The sequence below is a fragment of the Ornithodoros turicata genome, chromosome 1 (genome assembly GCF_037126465.1).
Source record: "Ornithodoros turicata isolate Travis chromosome 1, ASM3712646v1, whole genome shotgun sequence".
Taxonomy (NCBI): Eukaryota; Metazoa; Arthropoda; class Arachnida; order Ixodida; family Argasidae; genus Ornithodoros; species Ornithodoros turicata.
Window position 1 is genome coordinate 21727502 of NC_088201.1, and position 21664 is coordinate 21749165.

General features: G+C 41.2%; 2 protein-coding genes across 5 annotated transcripts; one reads left to right on the top strand and one right to left on the bottom strand.

Moving 5' to 3' along the window:
• Position 1: 1 nt before the first annotated feature.
• On the top strand, positions 2-11729 carry LOC135377622 (transmembrane protein 41A-A-like). 2 transcript variants are annotated; one of them, XM_064610177.1, is made up of 6 exons: positions 2-183; positions 696-847; positions 2946-3099; positions 7684-7845; positions 8043-8181; positions 8419-11729. In XM_064610177.1, the coding sequence occupies exons 2-6, from the start codon at positions 744-746 to the stop codon at positions 8586-8588; spliced, it is 729 nt and encodes a 242-aa protein (XP_064466247.1). In that variant the 5' UTR covers positions 2-183; positions 696-743; the 3' UTR covers positions 8589-11729. The 2 variants fall into 2 exon arrangements, with proteins under 2 accessions (XP_064466247.1, XP_064466248.1); XM_064610178.1 differs by having other exon boundaries at positions 2-169.
• Positions 11730-14788: 3059 nt separating this feature from the next.
• Positions 14789-21537, bottom strand: LOC135377621 (ubiquitin-like modifier-activating enzyme 5). 3 transcript variants are annotated; one of them, XM_064610176.1, is made up of 13 exons: positions 21400-21537; positions 20902-21103; positions 20287-20332; positions 19800-19889; positions 19605-19714; positions 19427-19513; positions 18254-18335; positions 18050-18154; positions 17828-17955; positions 15964-16099; positions 15238-15316; positions 15028-15146; positions 14789-14910 (listed from the first exon to the last, which is right to left on the bottom strand). In XM_064610176.1, the coding sequence occupies exons 2-13, from the start codon at positions 21051-21053 to the stop codon at positions 14839-14841; spliced, it is 1206 nt and encodes a 401-aa protein (XP_064466246.1). In that variant the 5' UTR covers positions 21054-21103; positions 21400-21537; the 3' UTR covers positions 14789-14838. The 3 variants fall into 3 exon arrangements, with proteins under 3 accessions (XP_064466246.1, XP_064466245.1, XP_064466244.1); XM_064610175.1 differs by having other exon boundaries at positions 20902-21180; XM_064610174.1 differs by lacking the exon at positions 21400-21537 and having other exon boundaries at positions 20902-21242.
• Between the last annotated feature and the right edge of the window lie 127 nt (positions 21538-21664).

Consider the following 21664-nt stretch of genomic DNA (forward strand, 5'->3'; position numbering starts at 1 on the left):
ACTTCCTTTCTGACGTCTCACGTCGTCGGTGACGCTACGTCAGATGACATGTTTGTAACGGGAAGTACTTGTGAAATGTGTTGGCAATGAAAAACAAGGCTACACAAGACGATTATGACAATGCCATAATGCCTTGTGCGACATAATCTGAGCAAGGTTAAGTTCGATGGTGTGTTGCTCAGAGTACGTACATCAATTCTAGCCGTGGGGATTTAAACTGGTCTATATCTAAAAGTATTTTTTTTACATTATTTTCCCGATATAATGTATGCTTCTACTGCTGAACATTTCCCGAAGGCATCTGTCTTGGTCACAGAGTCAGGCACAGAAAGAGCGGAAATGCTTCTCACGAGTACCACATCATTTTCAAACAAATTGAGCCATACCCCCATAACAAATATGAGCTGCACATGAACAGAGACACTGTCGCATGTAACTCATATGATGTAACCAGCGAGCACGCTATTCACATACTTGAAACAGAATATTTGAAGTGTTTCATTCTGTACCACAAATTTCAATGATTTTGCTTCAGTTTAGTGCACACGAAAGCAAGTACCTGTTGTGATGATTTATGTGGTACTGCTCATCCATTTAGTGGATGCAAACAGCTCATGAAGTGTAATATGTATAGTGGGCCATATTATACCCAGCAAGCTGCATATAACTGCATTTTGTCTCTCCCTTGCTTTCAGAATACTTCTAATGGACACTGGAGTCGTCTGCGTAGGTGACTAGGCGAAATGGTTTCCATTGTATATTTGCCTATTTTCTTAGCTTTAGCAACAGGATGGCTCTATTTGGTAACACTTCTTGCTCCAAGCACTGGAGGTGGACCTAACAGTATGTGAGTCACATTACAGCATTTGATGATAATACCCATTATTGTGAAATCAGAGCAATACAACACAGAAGAAAAAAAGGGAGAGGACATTAAGCTGGTTTATTCAACAAAACTGTGTTAAAATCTAGAAGAATGTGTTGTGGAGGGGGAATCTCTCTCTTGGTTTTCACATTTCTTGGCAGAGAAAAGTGTGAACACTATCCAGAAAATAAATACTGTATGAGTAGTAATTTTCGCGAGGACCTATTTTTCGCGAAATTCGCGAACGCCCTCTTCTTTTTGCTAATTTAAGGTCCCGCGAAATATTCGAACCGATGACAGAAAAATACATGAACGAAATATGTAATAAATTTGACCCAGGGCGCTGAGGCAACTTATGTACACGGGGTTTCTTACACTATTACACTGCATTGCCTCGCAAAGTGTTCAGTTCGTCGCTGCTACTGGAGACAGTAGTCCCGCCTTCACCTATGAATCCCGCGCGGATGTAAGCATCCCGTGATTCCAGTTCATTGTAAGCCTGGATCATCCAGCAAGCGTGTATGCACTCTGCCACACGTATAGGCCTTTGTAAAAGTTGTCGCATCACTATCGCGTGCCAATCGCACCTGCTCGCTGCGATGACAAGAATGACGGGAGACAGGGCAATTCGGCAATGGCACAGATACAAGCCGAGTAGGACCCCCTAATCACGGCCCTTTCAGTCAGAAGTGCTCAAAAGGAAGACAAATTGAACGAGTTACCCAGTTGCGATACCTTTTATTAGCTTCTTCCAGAAAGTTCAAGGTGGATGGCCCCTAAGATGCAGGGTGGACGCAGCGTGGTACCGCGAATTTAAGGTTCTGCGAATAATTGCCTGATCCTGGCTTCTCACAAATTCGCAAATTTAACCACTTATACAGTATCTAAAATAAAAATGCAGGAAAAGAAAGCCAGAGAGCCTTTCATGATTACCGTAATTTCACGCCTATTAGCTGCGGCTTATGCGCGATTTTCTTTTTCTCACGGGCGCTCTGCGGCTTATCCACTGGTGCGGCTTATCTGATGACTATTTTTCCCTGGTATTTTCCCCATATGCTGCTTTTAACGAAAGGGCCGACAGTGTCTCTGGAACAGCACCGCCCTGCCAATTCGGGAACAATGCGTAACAGGGGCGCGTCCACATTCGAGTAAACTGACCTTCCTGGTGTCTTCCCCCAAGTAGCTTTGGCGAAAGTGGTGACAGTGATTCATGTCTTTTGGAAGGCCACTGACCCGTGGATCCATGAAAAACACCCAACAAGGGCACAATCCAATCATGGTAGAACACTAGAACTGACCTGCTTTGTTGTACACCATGCCGATCTTGGAGTATGGACCACAGGGCTTATGACCTTCTCTATGGTCTTCTTTGTCGCACAAATCAGTCGCGCCGTATTGCCCGCGGCTTATCTGCAAGTGCAGTTTATCTGCCCGAAAATTTTCAAAACTTTCATAAAAACGGGTCCTGCGGCTTATACACGTGAAATTACGGTAGCTGTCACAATTAAGCATGGACCTGGTTATGATCAGACAGGAAAGGCATGCCAGGCAATTACGTCTTCAGGGCTACGCAGTTGACACCTTCAGGAAAGAATCCTGCCCTCCTTGAGACATTTGTCTAAGATCGGCTCTCATAAAAGCTACTTACATTTTTAATGCTCGCGCTTGTAGGTACGTTCTTCAATGCCCACACCGTAATGAGTAACGATGCATGTGCACTATTCAAGGTGGTATTACACATAAAAAAACTAGCCTGGCCAAGCTAAAAATGTAACTTTTTTTAGGATGTTTGATGAGGAAACTTGACAGAATGGCACAGTAGAAACTTATTTTTTTTACAGGTTGTAAAGGATAAAAAAACACAGAATTACGTGTATGCCTTGTATGTTTTTACTGTAAATTTTTCTTCACAAACTCTGGATGGTACACAGTGCCAATTGGATAAACCACAGGACTGGAGCATTCCCTTGAAAATGTCACTCATTCATACATGTCATGCTCTCAAGTACATGTCCTCGTTGCTTGCGTTCAGATTTATGCGCGTCTTTTGTAAACTATGTATCACTTTAATTGTTCGCAGGAGCTTAAAGTTCCCTAGCAGTTATGAGGAACTCAAAGGATTGGCAGAACTACTAAGCACCTACAACAACAAGCATGCCCTTTATGTCTTGGTGCTATTCACTTCAGCATATCTCTACAAGCAAACATTTGCTATTCCAGGTTCTGTTTTCCTGGTAAGATAATTGTTGCCCACTATAATATTTTTGATAGTGAGGGTGATTTTGAGGGTGATTTTATGCCGAATCAAGCAGGGTGGTCTGGTCGATCTCCCCGATTTTTCTTTCTTTCAAACATATGTCAAAGCCTTGTCTCTAGGAAGCATATTGGCAGTGAAAGTAATTGGTGGTTACTTTTTAATTAATTATCATTCAGATGCGGGCGTTTCGACCACTGCGCCTCCTACGCCACATATCTTCATAACTATTCAACATATTCAGCTGAATTGTTTTTCACACATTGTCAGTGGTGGGTAGCATTGCATCCTAAGTTCTGAAAATTCTAAGGTTTGCCTTTGTCGGGAAAAAAAATCGCCAAGTTGCCTCATTTGTAAAATATGGCACATTTTGGGAACCTCACTAGTCTTCGCCCAGTTGTGATATCCAAAAGTAACCTACATCATTGTGTTCGTCTCGAAATGCCCTTTCTTCTCATAACAAGTACGTCGTATTGTGGCTTGGGGCAACGCACCCAACAGTCTTTATGTGAGGGGTGTCTACCGAAATTGTGTATATTCAACAGCACGCATCCTATGTATTCCCAGTCGTGACATCGTTCATATTACTCACAAACGTTCTTCATGATGACTCAAAGCAGCGCATAAAAAAAATTTGCTTCAGAGATGGGCGAAGTTACGTTGCAGAGACGCAAAGTGTACCCTGTTGCGACTTCTCAGTAAAGGGCGCAGCAGCGGCTAAGGCTGCTGTTCTTTCCCTGGTGCGCACTACAGTGTATGCAAAAGAAAGACAAGACAGGGCTTCGAGAACTTTTATTGAACAAACGGCATCAACTTTTAAGAGAATAAATTAACAGACTGCGCACGTACGAAAAGCGTAGTTCAATTGCAGAAATTCAAAATGCCCTCTTTATAAAATCGTGTGTGGGCACAGTGTCAAAACCAGAATCACTTTGTATGACAACATAATTGGCCAGAAGGTCACAACATGCAAGCTTGCAAGGTACGCAACAGAGATCAAAACATACCGTGTTGTAAAAATATAATCTGTATCCTGTTTGCAAAACTTTCACAGGCACCGTTCTGTCCACTTGGACCTCTCACACTTTCAGTGAGATCCTTTTCCGAGGTAATGCATCTAGGAAAAATACTTTCTCTTCATGTTGGCAGCATGTCCCTGAGCTTTGGGGGAAGGACAAAAGACAAAACACAAAAATGAACAGCACAAGACAAGGCTCAAGGTACAAATATATAACATGAAGACACCAGGTAGGGGAAAGGGAAGGCCGCTTTGCCATCTCTGAAGAGGCGAATAGGACGCCTGATATCTGATTCATTCAACGGTTCGTGCCGAGTAAAAGTAAAACAAAGCAGAGAAGAGACCGTTGTGGCCGTGCTTGCATTTTACTTGTATTTTCTACTTTCTCTTGTTTGTGGACGTCAGAATGACAAGAACCTCACTCTCCTGTTTTCTGATTGTTGAGCAGCTTCAGGCTTCCCTGCAGAGATTTTGCTATAGCAACAGCTGAGACATACAAGCCTTTCATGCGTATATATGATGAAACAAGCTCATAGCTCTAGCCGAGTGTTTTGCGCAGACTACGCAGAGAAGCGCAGAAATGAAATATCTGTGCACGGGCGTGGTGGTAGGAGTGTGTGCGAGTTGAACATATGCCAGCTAAGGAATGTGTTGCCTTCGAGCAAGCAGGTGAGTAATGCAGACTTTTTGTGTCACCTCTGCTTTTGGTACTTTGCAAATGAGATCCATGCCAGAAAAAGTGATCAGAAACGCGTCTGATTTCGTCGCTTGCATGTCCCCTTAGCTCTCGAACATCGACCTGTTTAACTTGCAAGCACGAAGCGTCGAAACATAGTGCACTACAAAGAAGGAAGAATGGAATACCCTTCCACCGGTGTCAGGCATACAGTCGTCGCATGTCTGGATATGCAAAACAAATCAAGAGGTCGTCCGTAAACTGTTCATCGCAAGGACGTACACGAGCCTGCGTAGCAAAGTACTGCTGTCTTAAACTTTCTGTCACACCCGCGTTCCTCTTTGGCCTCCGTCTTCACCAGTGAAAAGTTGTACCTTCTTCCTCCTACGCAAAGCACACATATATAATGCTTCTGTACAGTATGTATTTTTTTTTGTCTACTCAGAGTTGGTGTCCTTTGTTCAATAAATGTTATTGAAGCCCTGTCTTGTCTTTTGCATAACACTGTACTTTTGAGTGCGCGCCAGGGAAAGATCAGCAGCCTTAGCCGCTGCTGCGCCCTTTACAGAGAAGTCTCAACAGGGTATACTTTGCACCTCCTCAATGTAACTTCGCCCATCTCTGAAGCAATTTTTTTTTATGTGCTGTTTTCAGTTGTCATGAAGAACCTTTGTGAGGAATATGAACGATGTCACGAGTGGGAATATATGGGATGCACGCTGTTGAATATACATAATTTCGGTTGACACTCCTCACAGAAAGACTGTTGGATGCATTGCCCCAAACCACAATACGACGTACTTGCTACGAGAAGAAAGGGCATCTTGAGGCGAACACAATGATGTAGATTACTTTCGTGTATCACAATTGGGAGGAGAGACTAAGGTTCCCAAAATGTGTCATATTTTACACATGAGGCAACTTTGCAATTTTTTATGATGACAAATGCAAACATTAGAATCTTCAGAACTCAAGATGCAATGCTACCCACCTCTGACAATACATGAAATCTCTTTCTACATCAACTACAATCTTTCTACATGAAAAAAAATTCAGCTGAATATGTTGAATAGTTATGAGGATGCATGGCGTCAAACTTCGTAGGGAGCACAATGGTCGAAACGCCCACATCTGAATTATGCTTACTTGAAAAATAACGCCCCAATTACGTTGAACTACTTTCACCGCCAATATGCTTCCTAGGGACAAGGCATTTGACATATGTTTGAAAGAAAAGAATCGAAGAGGTCGACCGGACCACCCTGCCTGATTCGGCGTGAAATCGCCCTACAGTAGTTCTCATAACAATCTAAATTGACCATTGTGATACCACACAATAAGCTCTTCAATTCAAACACACTTCTAACACACATCTCAATCCAGTGATCAAACAGTGATCAGAAAGTTCCGTTTGGAAAGGTGATCCACAAAGAAATGTAAAGGGTTCTCAGTTATATTAGTAATATGAACAACATCATCAGCCCGTCTTTGCCTGAGAGAAATTGTGTTTTGTTATCTAATGCTCCGGAGCTACTCCTTGCACAGTGATACATAGTATTTCTCCCCCTGTATTTCTGATGAATGTTGTAAAAATTGTGAACCACTGTCATCTACAAATATTACAACATTCAAATACAATCTGTAGCATAGCCTTTTTTTTTTTTTTCTGGAGATTTTGATGCTTTCTGGATGGGTGTACATGATTGTCGTTGAAGATCCTGGTCAAAACTAGGTATTTCTTGTGTGTATGCCCGCACGCACGCACACCATGTTACTTCCACTACCGAGAAAGATGGCATAATTGTACCTCAGCAAGCAAATGCAACACAACTTTCATGTCTGCGTTGTGAATGCCCTTATGATCTATGAAGAAAAAAGCCTAAGCATGGATGTGTAAGAGACAAAACAAAGGAGACCCCCAGTTTAGCTTTTGTGCTTGTACTCATATTTTTTTGTCATAGAGCCTGTTACATTTCCCCCCACTATGTGTGATTGGAATTCAGAATGTCCCACAGACAGTATGTCTGTGTGGGAGTACAATAACCAACATGAGCACAACAGTGCATGGCACAATCTGTCCTGTATAGTACATAACACAGTCTATCGACCAAGTTGACTCCACTTATACTGCTTTGCCCTTTTTCTCTGTCCTAGTTTGTGCTCTACTTTCCTACAGCTGTACATTTTTATCAGATTTTGACATGTACATGTCTCACCTTGGTAAAAAAAATTGGCAGATTTGGAAGCCGTTCTCGTTGCTCTGCCAGAAACATGCTTTCTCAGCAATAAAAATGACCTCCAAATCTGCCATTTTTTTTCTGCAGCTATTTTCTCGAACTATATTGGCTGAATCCTTTATATCAACCCCATCAGTGCACCAAGAGGAACAAATGTCATTATGTCAAACATTGACAATTATTGACACGCAATTGAATGAAAATGAACGCAATGAATGACACGCAATGACAAAATTTCATTAGTCAGTATTAATTAGGACAATGCCCCAGGAAATCGCTAGTGTGGCCATAAGGTAGCCCACTTCATCTAGAATATATTGCCTTTCATTGTAATTCCTTATTTTATACACCTTGCTATTATTCTTGTTTTTAGGAGAGCTGTAATTTTGCATTAAACCTTCAGACAAGGGGCATTTATCATATGTTCCTGCTGCTGTGCTGTAATAGCATTGAGTACCAAAGTAATGAGCAGTATAAAACTATTTTTATTTCAGAAAAATAAATAAATAAAACATTTTGTGAAATGTTGCGTGCCAAAATTATTCAAAATCGGATTGTCTGTGGTATATGATTAAGATTGTATTATGAGCAGTGAATCACAAGCACATAATTGTGTCACATGTCAACTTGCAGAATGTCCTTTCTGGGGCATTATTTGGCATTTGGAGAGGCTTCTTCTTGACCTGCACATTGTCAGCACTGGGTGCCTCACTGTGCTACATGCTCTCCAAGATCTGCGGGCGGCATCACTTAGAATACTATTTTCCAGACAGGATCCAGTTTCTTCAGAAAAAGGTCTTGTGACAAACACATTGTATCTAAATAGTTTGGAGTTTAAAGGAAGTGTGTGTTGGGGATGTGAGTGCCATACAATCTTTGATCAGGCATTTTAATTTTTGCTGCAGTGTTCAATCATATTGTAGATTCTTGGTGACTCAGCAGGAATTCCTTGCCAAACAAGCTTGTTTTTATTTTCTTCTGCCCACCCCTAGGTTCAGGAGAACAAACATCATCTTCTTTTTTGGCTGCTGTTCTTGCGCTTATTCCCAATGACACCTAACTGGTTTCTCAACATTGCATCACCAATCATAGATGTACCACTGCACCTTTTCTTCATCTCAGTGTTCATTGGTGAGTGCACTTATTTTTGCCTGAGCCATAGGCTAAGTTTCCATTTAGCAATAAGATACAACTCTTATGTCCCTTATGCATGCTTCGTTGCAAAAGAGGCCCTTGTAGTGTACTAGGGAGACAGTTCAGTATGTCCCTGGTACACTATGGCTGGTACACCTGGTACATTACACCTATGTATTCATAAGTCTCCACATTGTCACTGCATACTGTGCATCTAATTAATTTGTCTTGTAGGTCTCATGCCGTACAACTTCATCTGTGTCCAAACAGGATCCATACTTTCAGAAGTAAAATCCATGAATGATGTTCTTTCATGGCACACTATGGGGAAACTGGTTATGGCAGCAGCTGTTGCATTGCTACCCAGTCTGCTTATCAAGAAGAAGAACTTGACTGTTGATTAGGGCTACATGCATCTAAGAGCAGTTGTTTTGTTAAAATGGCATGAAGGTTTGGGCAGTTCAGCTATCACAAGTTCAGGACATTGTCATATACCGAAGAGTATCAAGGAAAATATTATTGGAATCATGTATTGTTTTAATTGTATGCATAAGTTAATTGAATGCTTAGTGCAATGTATGTTCCATACTGACCCACAAATGTAACGCTTCCCCTCAGCTCTATACTCAAATTCAAATTTATTTGTGTTATGTATCTACATACACAGATATACAGGGTGTTCCACCTAACATGAAGAAAAATCCGTATTTAAAAATCCACTTGTGTGAACACTATAGGATCTAGTATTTATCTCTGGGCAGATTTTGCAATGACTCCTGAACTCTTTTATTAAATTTAATTTGCCGGAAATTTTACCTATTCAACTCCAAAATTGCAAAGTCAATGTCAATTTTTTTTTTTTTTATGGAAGCAAAGCGCATGCCCGATTTACTCCATTATATTATACGTTCACTAATATGATGGTAATAGCCACAAAAAAAAAACAAAAAAAAACGAAAACAGTCGTTTGGAGACGCACAAATTGCCGGCCGTGCTCAGATCTCCGAAAGAAGCGATGCGAGGAGGCCATGTACCTGTCCGTTCACTTTTTCTTATCCAAGCTTTTGCTGACAACAGCAGCATGGTTGCAATGCAAAATTGTCTGAAAGAAGAGCGAAAAGGAAACAGGAAGGGGCGGGTACCGTCTTTCTTCTGCCGCACCTTGCATTAATTTGACGGAAAACTGAGCTGCGTTGACAATTTTCATGCCTGGAAACGATGTTTTTCGCATAATTTTTTTCAGCTATTACCAAAGCAGGAGGGAATGTATTTTACAATGCTGAGGGGTAAATCCAATGTGGGCTTTCTGTTTCTGTCAAAAAATGTGAGGTTGATTTGGCAAATTTCTGAGATCAGTTGGGAAAATTCAGTTTCACATAAATTCACACAAATTAAATTTCACAAAACCACTCAGAAGTAATGGCAAAATCTCCCCCAAGATAAATAACGTTGACCCCATAGTGTTCAGAAAAATAGATTTTCTAATACGATTTCTTTTTTTCTTTTTTTTTCACGTTAGGTGAAACACCCAGTATATACATGTGAAGGAGCCGGTGGGAATAAGTTCCCAGTTAAAGGAGCAATGAGGTGACATTTAACTAGTGTTTTACGTATCGCCGTTACAGTAATCGATACTTTTTCGGTATCTGAGTGCGTATCGCGATACTTCCTTAAGTCTGTATCGGAAAAGTATTTCAGTTACAAATTTATGGTAACGCATCGTTACCGATACCAATACATTTAGTGCCCCACCCTTTCTTCACCGACCATATTTCTTACTCTTATTCATTGTCAATGGTCCGTCTAGCCTTCGACAAGAGGCTTGTGGACACGCCTACGTGCTCCGTAACCGGAATTATGGAATTATACCAAACACATGTTCACCGTTTTTCTTTGAAACTGAAGGAAGTAACCACGCTGTGTTCAACAAAAGAGTTGAGGTCAACGAACAGATGTCAAGATCTTGACAGTGCGCTCTGGATTCCACTGCTAAGCTGCCGTGTCGCACTGAGTCACGCTCACATATACTGTGGCATTGTTAACTTCGGATAGGATTCCTGGGTCATTGAACTCCATGGTATGTGTGGGCCTGACACTAACGTAATTGTCACTCTGGCCTCTGTCAGCTGCCGGAGACACCACGGCTTGCAAGGATGGCAGAAGACGATTTCAAGAACCAGCTATTGATAAAAGTCAAGCATAACGTTTCCAAGCTACATATGAAATATGCTGTCTTTTCACTGCAAAACTGTTCATGTAAGCGATATTTCCATCTTGCGCCATCTCCCTATTTCAAACAAAAGTATCGCCCAAAGTATCGCGTTACTTTTTTTTTGTAACGGTAGCGGTACTCTGTTTCTTTAAAAAAGAAGTAACGAGTATTGGTATCGCGATACCATATTTCGGTAACGGGTACAACACTGCATTTAACATCGCTCGAAATCCACCCTCGTCTGTCAAGCTGCCCACCAGGAGTCGTTGTGCAAAATATTTCCTCTCTGTGGTGCATTATAGCCGTGCAATCTAATTTATAAAAAAACAATCGGAGAAAGCAGCCGCGGATGGCCAACACGATGCACTCGTGATGTGGTGAAGGCTCCGTGGCTTGTTTCTTTGTTTTTTCTTCGCAGCTCATGCGCCACTTTACATGCTTGAGCTGTGCCGCTGTACGTCATTGGTCACGTGAGGAGAGTAGCACACGTCCTGACGTCCTCTCGTTCTGCGATTCGCTGTTTTCACGAGGAGAAGAATTTTTGAAAGGTGTGCGGGCCAGAGCTCTCACGTCGGTGTGTAGGTCACCAACACTCGTTCTTTCGCAGGAACTCATTTTATTCATTAGCGAACACTCTGCACCAAAAAACAAAAAAAATGTTTGGGGTAACCTCAGTGCTGTTTTAAGGGCTCCTCTATAATGAATACACAAGGATATCAGTGACCATTAGATTTAGTATGATGTACAGACTCGCTTGTGATTAGCACTATTCCTGCCTGTGCCTCTTAAGTATGAATGTGTCAATGCTTTGCAATAACTTGCAGTACAAAATAACATCACCCTGCGGTAGTGCAGTGCTTTATATCTATAAGGCTATAACTATGGTATAAGCAAAGCAGAGAGAGCCTTCATGCTCTCTCAGGGGCAAGCTCAAGGCAGCAACTGAAATCAACACAGAAAACTGCGATCTTTGGTCCTTCCGCAAACGAGTTAGTATATGAGGAATTTTGTATGGTAATTGTCTCATTCGAACATTTACCACTCACCTCAAGTACCTGCGTGTGCTAGAAAATTCAGGAGATGCTGAACACTCTTGTTGATAATATGCCATGAGCAGCAATATGTTAAACAGTACAATGTGTTGTCACATAACAGTTCAGCAGCTCTGTGTTGTGTATTGCATAAAAAATGTGTTTTTACAACGATACTAATAGTCTGTGTGGTGATTGCAGGCTTGTGATACTTGATATAAGTAGCCAATTATGTGATGCCTGCACTGTACTTCATAAACTGTTCTACAGTACTTGTATAAGTAAAATGTTACTACACAGTGCATGCATTGTTCTGAATCAAAGGATATTATCAAAAAAGGCTTATAATTCTGTATGGCACCGCAAACGATATATACTTTATACAGGGTGTTTCAGTAACCATGTAAAAAAAAGTATGCAGCGTATGCATATAGGACAATGTTATTTACTAGTCCTGCTATGTTTTTGTCACACATTGCGGTAGTTAGCACACATGTCACACATTATTTAAAGGGCTTGCGTCAGGTCATCCCACGTTATCCTAGCTAGACGTAAAGTACAGTTCATTGCATCGATGTGAACCTGCATTAAAAGTTTCACATTGAGGAGAGTAATAGAAGCGTAGAAAATTGGCACCGGGAATACCTAAACTCATGCGGCTCAGACCTCACAGCCGTCGCCAGTGAGGCAGCGCACAAGAAGTCACATGCTTACGGCGTCCAATGGGGATGAACGCAACTCTGAGCTCTGTGATGTCTGCGCTTTGCTCAGGAGTGTGTTCGAAGGCTTGTATCTCGCTAAGTATGACACTTAGAAGAAGAATTCTTCTTTCCTCAGCATTCCGGCATACAGCACAATGCGTCTATAATGTAATGAACCACATCTATTTAAGTGTCCTAACCCCTAATTTGGCAAATCGAACTCGAAAATTACCCAAGTGAAGGTAGCGTTTTTCTACCTCAATGTGTGTCAGAAACCTGGTAGGACTAAAAATACCATTGACCCCATATGCATATGCTGCATACTTTTGCAATAATTTCTTTTTTTTTTTTTTTTACATTGGTAGTGAAACGCCCTGTGAATGTTGGCACAGTTCCCCATAAAATCGCCCCAAGACGTATACTAATCCCCCTGTCCCTCACCCCTTCCTGCTATCCTCTCTTCAACACAGAATTGAAAAAAATGCTCGCGTAAATTTATTTTATATATCAGATTTATCATTTTATTTTTATTTATATTATATTTATTATTTACGTATTATCTATGTATCTATTATGGAGCAGTGCACGCTCACTCCATATCTTTTTTTGTGGCAGCGGCTGGTTGTATCAAAATCAGGGATCGGAACCGGTACTTTTTGCGGTCCGGTTCGGGTTCGGGTTGAGGCATATTGGTTCGGTTCGGGTTTAGCTCCGCTGAACCGAAATTATCAGCTTGAACCGGTTCAGGTATATGGGTTCGGTTCGGGTTCGGCTGAGAGAGAACCCCCCCCCCACACACACACACACAAAAAAAGAAGAAAGCGGTCAGCGGACAGGACGTTTACAGGGATTGGAACCTTTACTTTCTTCGGCTCTGGTTTAACCGCTTCATCGGCAGTAAATTTACTACATGAAGGCGAGCTCACCCTCACCGTACACGGTTGTAAAAGAAAGGTGTGAGATAACCGTTTCAGGTGAAAAACCTTTCATGAAGGCAGGTGAAAGCACAAGACAAGTAATAAACACATTTATTATTTACCTGATATTTTACTGTATTGTACTCTCGTGGTCTGCTGAAAACGAAAAGCGAAGTGCTGGAAGCCTTCTGGCAGAACCCGGTCAGGGCCCTCTTTTGCTCCGGAAAAAAAACTGGCGTTACAGTCACAAACTTTTACCATCGTTCAAAAAATAAACAAACAAAAAAGGTTGGTCGGTAGTACAATTATTTCACATCTGAACCGACTCCCGAACCGGTAACCGTATCAATTTTTTCGGTTCAGTTCCGGTTCGGTTCAGGACAAGCAAAAAAATTGTTCGCGTTCGGTTCGGTTCCGGTTCAACAGAAAAGAACGTTTTTTTCCGGTTTTTGGTTCGGGTTCAGTTCCAGTTCCGATCCCTGATCAAAATATCATGGTGTAGTGCGAGCCCTTGATCCTCACACCCTCCCTTGCACTCCTTCCGAGAACCCAATCTGAGAATGAGTGAGATTAACGTCACCCTTGACACAACTGGGACTGTGTCTCCGAGGAGTCAAATTTTTAGTGCCAATGAGACCTGATTTTCCTCCCACATCATGGCAGCAAGATTGTGCTGCCTCCAAGAGTTTCAGAGAGTCTTTGTAAATTGAATTGTGCAGGGATAAGACACTGTTCACATAAAATACTGTATAAGTAGTAATTTTTATGAATGCTAGTTTTCCGCAAAATTAAGATCCCACAAAGTAAGCGACACCCCTACGAACTCTGTCGTGCAGTATCAACATACCGCGAAATATTCCCCAGATGCGCCTCCATCCTAATTCGCAAATTATTAAGACCGCAAAGTTTAACTAGTTATACAGTATTTTGCATGGTAACTCCTGATAGGCAGCTTGATAAAATTAGCAGGGTTTTGTGCAGTCCTAAATGCCATTTCCAATATACATCAGTACAGATTGTCACAACCCCTTTAGTGTAGGTACCATGGAAACTGCCATCACTTGACTCTGTACAAGAGTCAACTCTTGTACTGTGTTGTACGTTTGTTCGTTCATCCCTTTGTCTTCACCCTAAACTTGGAGAGGGGTTGAGAAGCCATCTCTAACTGAATGTGTTTAATGCACAGTTTGTAATATTGTAGTCCACATACTCATACACACAACATTACTACATTTACAAGAAATGTGCCCTCCAAAGCCTGACAGACAGAGCGTGATGCCAAACGGAATTTTCCTGCAGAGCAGCAGGCAGTGACCATTGAAACAGGTACACCTCGCACCTTCCCATGAAGAGGTGACCAAATCGTTTTGTACGATATGTATTATATTTGCAAGCTGAGGGAGGGTGAACGCCCCTTTCTTGCAGTGCCAGATTTTTGGTGTGCAATAACTTGCGAACGTGGGATCATGTCGGCATAGCAGTTTGCTATAAATATGCTTTGCTTTGGAAAATTCAGGAGACAAATCCCCAACATGACAAGTGGGAAAACCATTTCACAGCCCCTTTAAGTATGTTTCTTGTATCTGGTTGTGACTGCTATTGTAATGCAAGCAACAAGTCTGATACGGTATGCTACCATAAAAGTAAACGATATTTGTTTCACCCTTGACAGGGGTAAAGAAGAGCTTTGTTATATTCTGGATGGCTTTTCTTCTTAGAATGCACCTACTCAATCCGAAAAGATTCCACCAAATAAAATTTATTTAATGTATATATGGCATCCTTTCTTATCGCTACAGAGATTTCATTTGGGCCATCAAATCATCGAGGCTTTGCTCTGTATCCACAATAGTTCCAGGTTCGTTCTGAAAGAGACCGTGACAAATTACTGTTCACGATAGCCAACTCTCGGACTTGTATTTTTACGTGGCATGCTTGGAAACAATGTGTGAGCCCTATCATGTTAGATTAAGTTTTGATACCTCCTTTGGAGTTGGAATGGTATAGGCCAAATGGATGCCTTCTGGTAAATCTGGTCCAGTTCTTTCTGCAGAATTATCACAGCTCTTGTCATCACTGGCTTCTGATACTAGGCATATACCTATAAAAGAAAAGGAACATTATTTACACAGTCTCAAGTATGACTGACTAAAACTCTGGAACTCAAGGAATGAACGTGTGGTGCTACTCACCCCATTCGTTATCCTCATGTGTAACTTCTTCCTCTCGAGTTACTTCTTTGTCAACCTTTGGCATAGCTGCAAGTCTTTCCTGAAACAAATTTCTGCTGCGTTATAATTTACTACTGTTTACTGGGATTTATAACTAGGGAGTGACTTTTGCAGGTTAAATGCCTTTCTCAGATTCGGGGGGGAAAAAATCGGGCGCTATTTTTAAATCTGTAATTCGGGGAGAAATCGCGCGATAATTGTACCTTCGTGTGTTATTGGGTGTTTTTGTTTCTCTTCTTGTCTATTAAGCCCTTTCCTAATCTCTTTTTTTTTTTTTTTTTTGCGGGATCGGGACCTTCCAGCGGTAATCCCCGAAGGCATAGACAGTGTTGACACACATGGGTGTATTGCTGGGAATTTAAGTGACCCATTCTTACATGTGTTACACGTGGCGACCTTTGTTCGTCTTCAGTGGAAGCGTCACTTGAGGATTTCATAGTGACTGGAATTCAGGGAGAAATCGGGTTTAACCCGAATTGGTCGGAGGTCAGTTCGGGGGGAATAATCGGGCGGAATCGGGTTTTACCCGAAAAAGGCACTCCCGACTTATAACGTATCTATGTACTTCAATAAGAGAAATATCTCCCATTCAGTAATGTCTCATGGAAATAGTCTAATGACCTAATTATCTGTGCTAATGTTCTTACTATACTACAACATATACCGCAAAAACGTAATAACGCCCACCTGAAACTCAGCCTGCCTTTGTCTGCAGGAACTGTCATCACACTGTGGATTGGGTTTCATTTGCATTGTGGGGAAGAAGTCCTCCAGGGCATTGTAGCCCAAGTAATGTGAAACGGATCCAAATTTCAGCAAGAACCTAGAAAACAAAGCAATGATGTCACCCCTGACCATAATTTCTGTAACTGGTGCAGTTTCTCATTTCCCTGCTGTGGCAGTTACGAGTATACTAGTCACAAACCCTCTTTTTCATTTATGTTACATTCCCTTCCCTATTCTCGCACTTCTTCGGGGCATATGAATAACTGTACACTTGTTTAATGAAACGCAAAACCATTTTGCCACATGCAGGAAAAGGGAGTTGCAAGTCCAACAACTTCTATTAATAATAATAGGCTTCTATGGTGCGAGACAACTGCGGTCATGAGAGACGCCACAGTGGTCGGGTCTGTGGATTAATTTTGCCCATCTGAGGGTTCTTTAATGTGCGCCAAAATCTCGACACACTGCCCACCACATCCCTCCCTTACGGAAGACTTGACTTGTCTGTGACAACTTGTAACAACTTTTATTGGTGACTTATCAAGAAGGAACCTTCTCCTTATGGAACATTATTGAAGAAAATGCTTTTTAATGAAGATTTGCGGGCTAATTTGGAACCGTGAGCCGCTGCACAGCCCCTTGGAGCAGTGTTGGACTTCTATTCCACAGGCTTCAAATTCATATAAAATAAAATAAAGTATTTCCAGTGTATTTGCTCGCAGATGTACGAGGCTCAAATTTTTCAAGCTTTCTTCCTGCAACTTTTATTATCAGCTCTTCTCCTCGAATGGTCTGCAAATTACTGGTGCTCTTCACTGTTCAATTCACATGGCCATGAACTGCGTCTCATGCTTGACATTTTTTACAACATTTCTGTACTTTAAGCCTGATAAAGCTAGCACCAGAGCCGTAGTGACGGGGGAAGAGAGGGACAGCCACCCTGGGTGCCTTCGCTGGAGAGGGCGCCGAACTGCAGTCCATGGCAGGTTGGCTGGACAGTATAAAGCGGGAATGAAGAGAAATAAGTGTTTTAAGGCAGTGAGAGAAGGGGGAGGGGCACTTCACGTTTACCCTGCCCTGGGCACAAACTCGCCTCGCTACGGCTCTGGCTAGCACAGTTGCTGGAGAACACACTGGAAACAGATTATTAACATATATTTAGGGCCTGACTTTTTCGGGTTTTATTTTTGGCCAAATTCGGGGGGTAAATATCGGGTGATATTTTCCATTTGAAAATTCGGGTGTATTCGGGTTAAATCCCGTTACGGCATATTCTGTTGTCAGGAATTCGGGTGTATTCGGGTGATTTTTTGTTTGTTTAATAAAAATTTGTCTTAACATGGAACTAATGTTTAGCAATGTTATCAAACTTTATTTTAATGCATGCTTATGAGTGTGCCACGCGACCTGGATGTTTTCGGGTAGATTCGGGTTAAACCCGAATTTTACAGATTTCGTTCGGGCGGTAAATATCGGCGGATACGGGTTTAACCCTAAAAAGTCAGGCCCTACATATATTGTGCTGCTACGGTGTCATAAGGAATGTAGTGTTTCTCAAAGTTGTTGGACACAATACATCAACTTGACATTTCAACAAGCATTTGAACCCTTCCCAACCCAGTGCAGTGCATAGACATACTCAGTATGCGCATACATTTCTCAATTCGACAAATTCTTTTTGGTGATGTTATAATGGCTCCACTCTTGAGGAGCCTTCGCCATGCCATTGTGAGCATGTAACCAATTTCTCCTCTATTTAGGAAAATTTAACTGTCTTAGTTAGCACTGTACACCAGTGCCTAGCTAGACAATACTGAAGACTCACTTTAGTGTGTTCTGCACCAGGAAACCAGCCACTACACCCATAGTTGTGGGAAGACTGGCAGCACAGACACCTTCTCTCTTCAATGTGCGTTCATCAATATTGGAAGCCACAACCAATGGAGGGGCGCACTAAGCAAGAATGAGTGTAATGTAATCTATCTATCTATAATTCTTGCAAGATGCAAAGTTACACACATTTAACAACTATTTCAATTTCACTCACTGCAAAACACGCTGTTTCTCCTGGAATGATGAGTTGAATATGGCCTGAAACTGCATTTTCACTTACTCCTGATTCAAACCATACCTGATTAAGTTCATTGCAGGCCTGGAATATAATATATCATACAGTATGAAAGCAATCATCAGTAATGGGTAACTCAGCAACAGTCGGAACAGTCTCCAATATTATGACTCAGCAACCCACAGCATTGATGGCCATACGAGCTTCAAAGTTGTCTACGCAGCTCAAAACAAGGTCTACTTGTTCTCCTTGTAAACTTCCTGTTCTGTAAAATGCACACTATATTTCAGATGCAGCTAAGAGCAATTCAGTCATGTAAAGTGCCCAGAATATAGTATCTCTGTTGCCTTTTCCAAAAGAGCATTTGAAAACTGTTGCAATATCAAAGCATGTTTGGGCCACTTGGATTCTATGCATTTTCCAATAACATGAAGAAACCAAATCAAAGTATGCTTCTCCATCCTTAAATATTGCAAAATGGTTCCTTGCCAATTTTGCCATGTGTGTAAAAGCTGTGAAACAGTCTCATTATATGCCTCACTATATAATGCAGCATACAGAGGTCAACTTTACACGTGCAATGTTTACATACCTTGCAATGGTCAAACTTGCCAAAAAGACATACCTTTTCCTCCCTTAATATTAGTGTTAAAATTGGGGTAGCCTTTCGTCATATAAGATAGCTAGGACAAGACTGTAGGACACTAATCGTTTCGTGTAGGACATCGTATCATCTTCTTTCTCAGAAAACGATAATTTCTACGAACCAATGCCCTTTGTTGCCATGTTACTCCCACCATCCTTAAAGCTGAACAGCGCTTCCCACATGGCCCATGAATTTAAGCTCTCGCAAGTAACTTTTTTTTAATCAACCACAATATAGAGAAAAATGCAGAAATAGTTTTATTTTATTTATTTTATTGTTTCGTTTCCATCATAAGATGGTAGTGACCCCAGATAAAAAGCTACTACCATGTAGCTTAACAACATCCGGGGACCGAAAAATAAATAAAATAAAATAAAAATACAAATGACTTTTACATTGCTAGATGGGAACTACCCAGGCCAATGAATCTGTCATACAGTTTGGAAAGTGTCTTGAATGATGCTTCCTGAATATTTTAATTCCTTTCAAATATCTGAATAATTAAAAGAATTTAATATTTTTTGGGCTACAGAAGATGCACTCCCCAACGCTCACACACACCTAGCTACGCCATTGTAGAGAGACCAGTAACATACCCAGCAAAATATTTCAGGAGGTATTTCGCTTGGTATGGCAAGCCAAGCAATTTGTTCATAACTGTCCACTGAACTGTTATTAAATGTTTCACTGAAAGCTTTATGAAGCCTTACTTTATGGTATCCATAAAGTGCTGGAAGTTATCAATGGTCGTGATATTGTAGTTGTAAGTATCAAAGGTAACATCGGGATTTATAAATCTGGAAGTAAAAAGATTGGGACAACATTCAGTGAAATTTGCCAAAGCAACTACACAACAAAGTATGATCATGATAAAACAACCATCCTCACCGCAGTGTATGTGCAGCAGCTTCAACTTTACTCATGCCTGCTTGGTGTGGTTGGAAGAATAGCCTATTCATGTTGGCTAATTCAACTTTATCATAATCAAAAAGAATAAGCTGTTGGGAAGAGTGACAAACGGATTTATGTAGCTCAAGTTCCACTCTGGACAACCTCGTAGCCAGATAGGGAGATAAAACTTACTTTTCCAACACCACATCTTGTCAACATTTCTGCAGTAACACTGCCAACTCCGCCTACCCCCACAACAGCGACAGTGAAATCTCGAATTTTCTGAAACGGTTGCATTGTTCACCTATCAGTTTCCTGGCACAGCAAGAGCACCGTTCCATGACAAGCATCAGCACGTTATACAAACCGAGTGAAGTACATATCATATCGCGGGCACTAGCAGGCAGGTTTTGGTAAAGCTGAGACATACAGTAACTGAGAACTCCATATTGGGAAATGGCAGTGCACCAATTTCATTGCTAGCAGATTTTTCTCATTTTTTTCCCAAGAAAGTCAGAGATACTAGAGTGCTGTCATTGCATCATCATTCGTAGAGTGACCTACACATGTTGTGTGCAACTACTGTGTTTGAAAAGACTGACTGGAAAGGACACATATTATGTGACACAAAGTGCAATAGGAATGTACAAAGGCATGCATATGCATAACAATACATTACCTCATAATTGTTCACAATTCCCATGCGCTTCAATGCCATTAACCGACTGAAAAAGGAAAATAATAATAATAATGACAGACTTAAAGTCATTAAGGATGTAAAAACATATTTCACACCAAGAATGTATGGCCATATGGTATGGCCACATTGAATATGAACGTGACAATTGTTCATTTAAAAATGAATAAGCAACTCTCCGTATTGTGAAGAACTGCAGCACAATTTCTTAATGAATATGATTTTGGATAACTTGCCTACTACGTCAAAAAACCAAACCCTCAGGTATTAGCTAAAGCTTCCTCTTTTTTTTTTCTGTTTTTCGCGAAACAATACGTCAAAGACGTGCTGTCGGACAAAAGCAAACAAAATATTGCACAGAATCATATGCTTACGTGTATTAGCTGTAATTTAGTTGGATACTTTCAGCGCGAGACAACTGTTTCCATAGTCTCTTAATCAGAAGTTCACTGTCAGTCATTTATCGTCGATACATGAAGGTAATCAATAAAATTGGTCATTCAATACAAAATGAATGTCGTTTCGATCGTCAAATACTCTCCTAATGATGATGATTCTCAGAGGATCGTTAACTATTATCCACATAATGAAACCCACCTGTATGGATTTGTATCCACCACCTCTGAGCTCATCTGTGAAATTCTCTCTCGTGGCGTACATTCTTCCTTTTGCTTCATTCGCACCAATTCAGCTTCCAGCTCCTTAACGCGTTCTTCCAACTTACACTGCAACTTCATCTCGTCTCCCATGATCAAATTTGGAAGTAACAGCTGTGTTTACAACCACAGCCGAAAGAAAGCTGCACACGTAGACCGCCGACGAAAGAAAAGAGGAGGAAATGAGTGGCTGTGGAACAGCTGAGGAATGATCAGGAATCTTGTCCATACGAATGTCTACGGGCCATTACATGAAAATTAATTAGAGAGCGGTTGAAGCATACTAACACACATTCTTCAAGTTGTGAAAGCAACAAAATGAAAATATATTCTTGCCCGCTTTGCGTTACGTTAACTTATCACACGTGCGGTAGAGGGAGGGTTCAGTGGCCTCCTTCTCCTACAAAAGCAAGGAAAGCAATATCGTTGCCATAGTTACCGCACAATTGTCCGGTCTGTCTATTATGTAATCCACCAAATTGTGCTTTTGTTCTTGTCTGATGATTTATTGTGAAGTATTTTGTCCGCCTGAAGCCAACGCCAGTCGCTTTGTCTCGTTTGTCTACAGGGAGAAAACAGGATTATTGCAAGCGCGGAAGTCAAAAGTTTGTGTCGCTCTGTGTGCAATGCCAAGAAATGCAAATGCCGTCAACCGTCTAAGAAAAAATACCTTCACACAAATATGTTTCGATTGAAAATTTTGG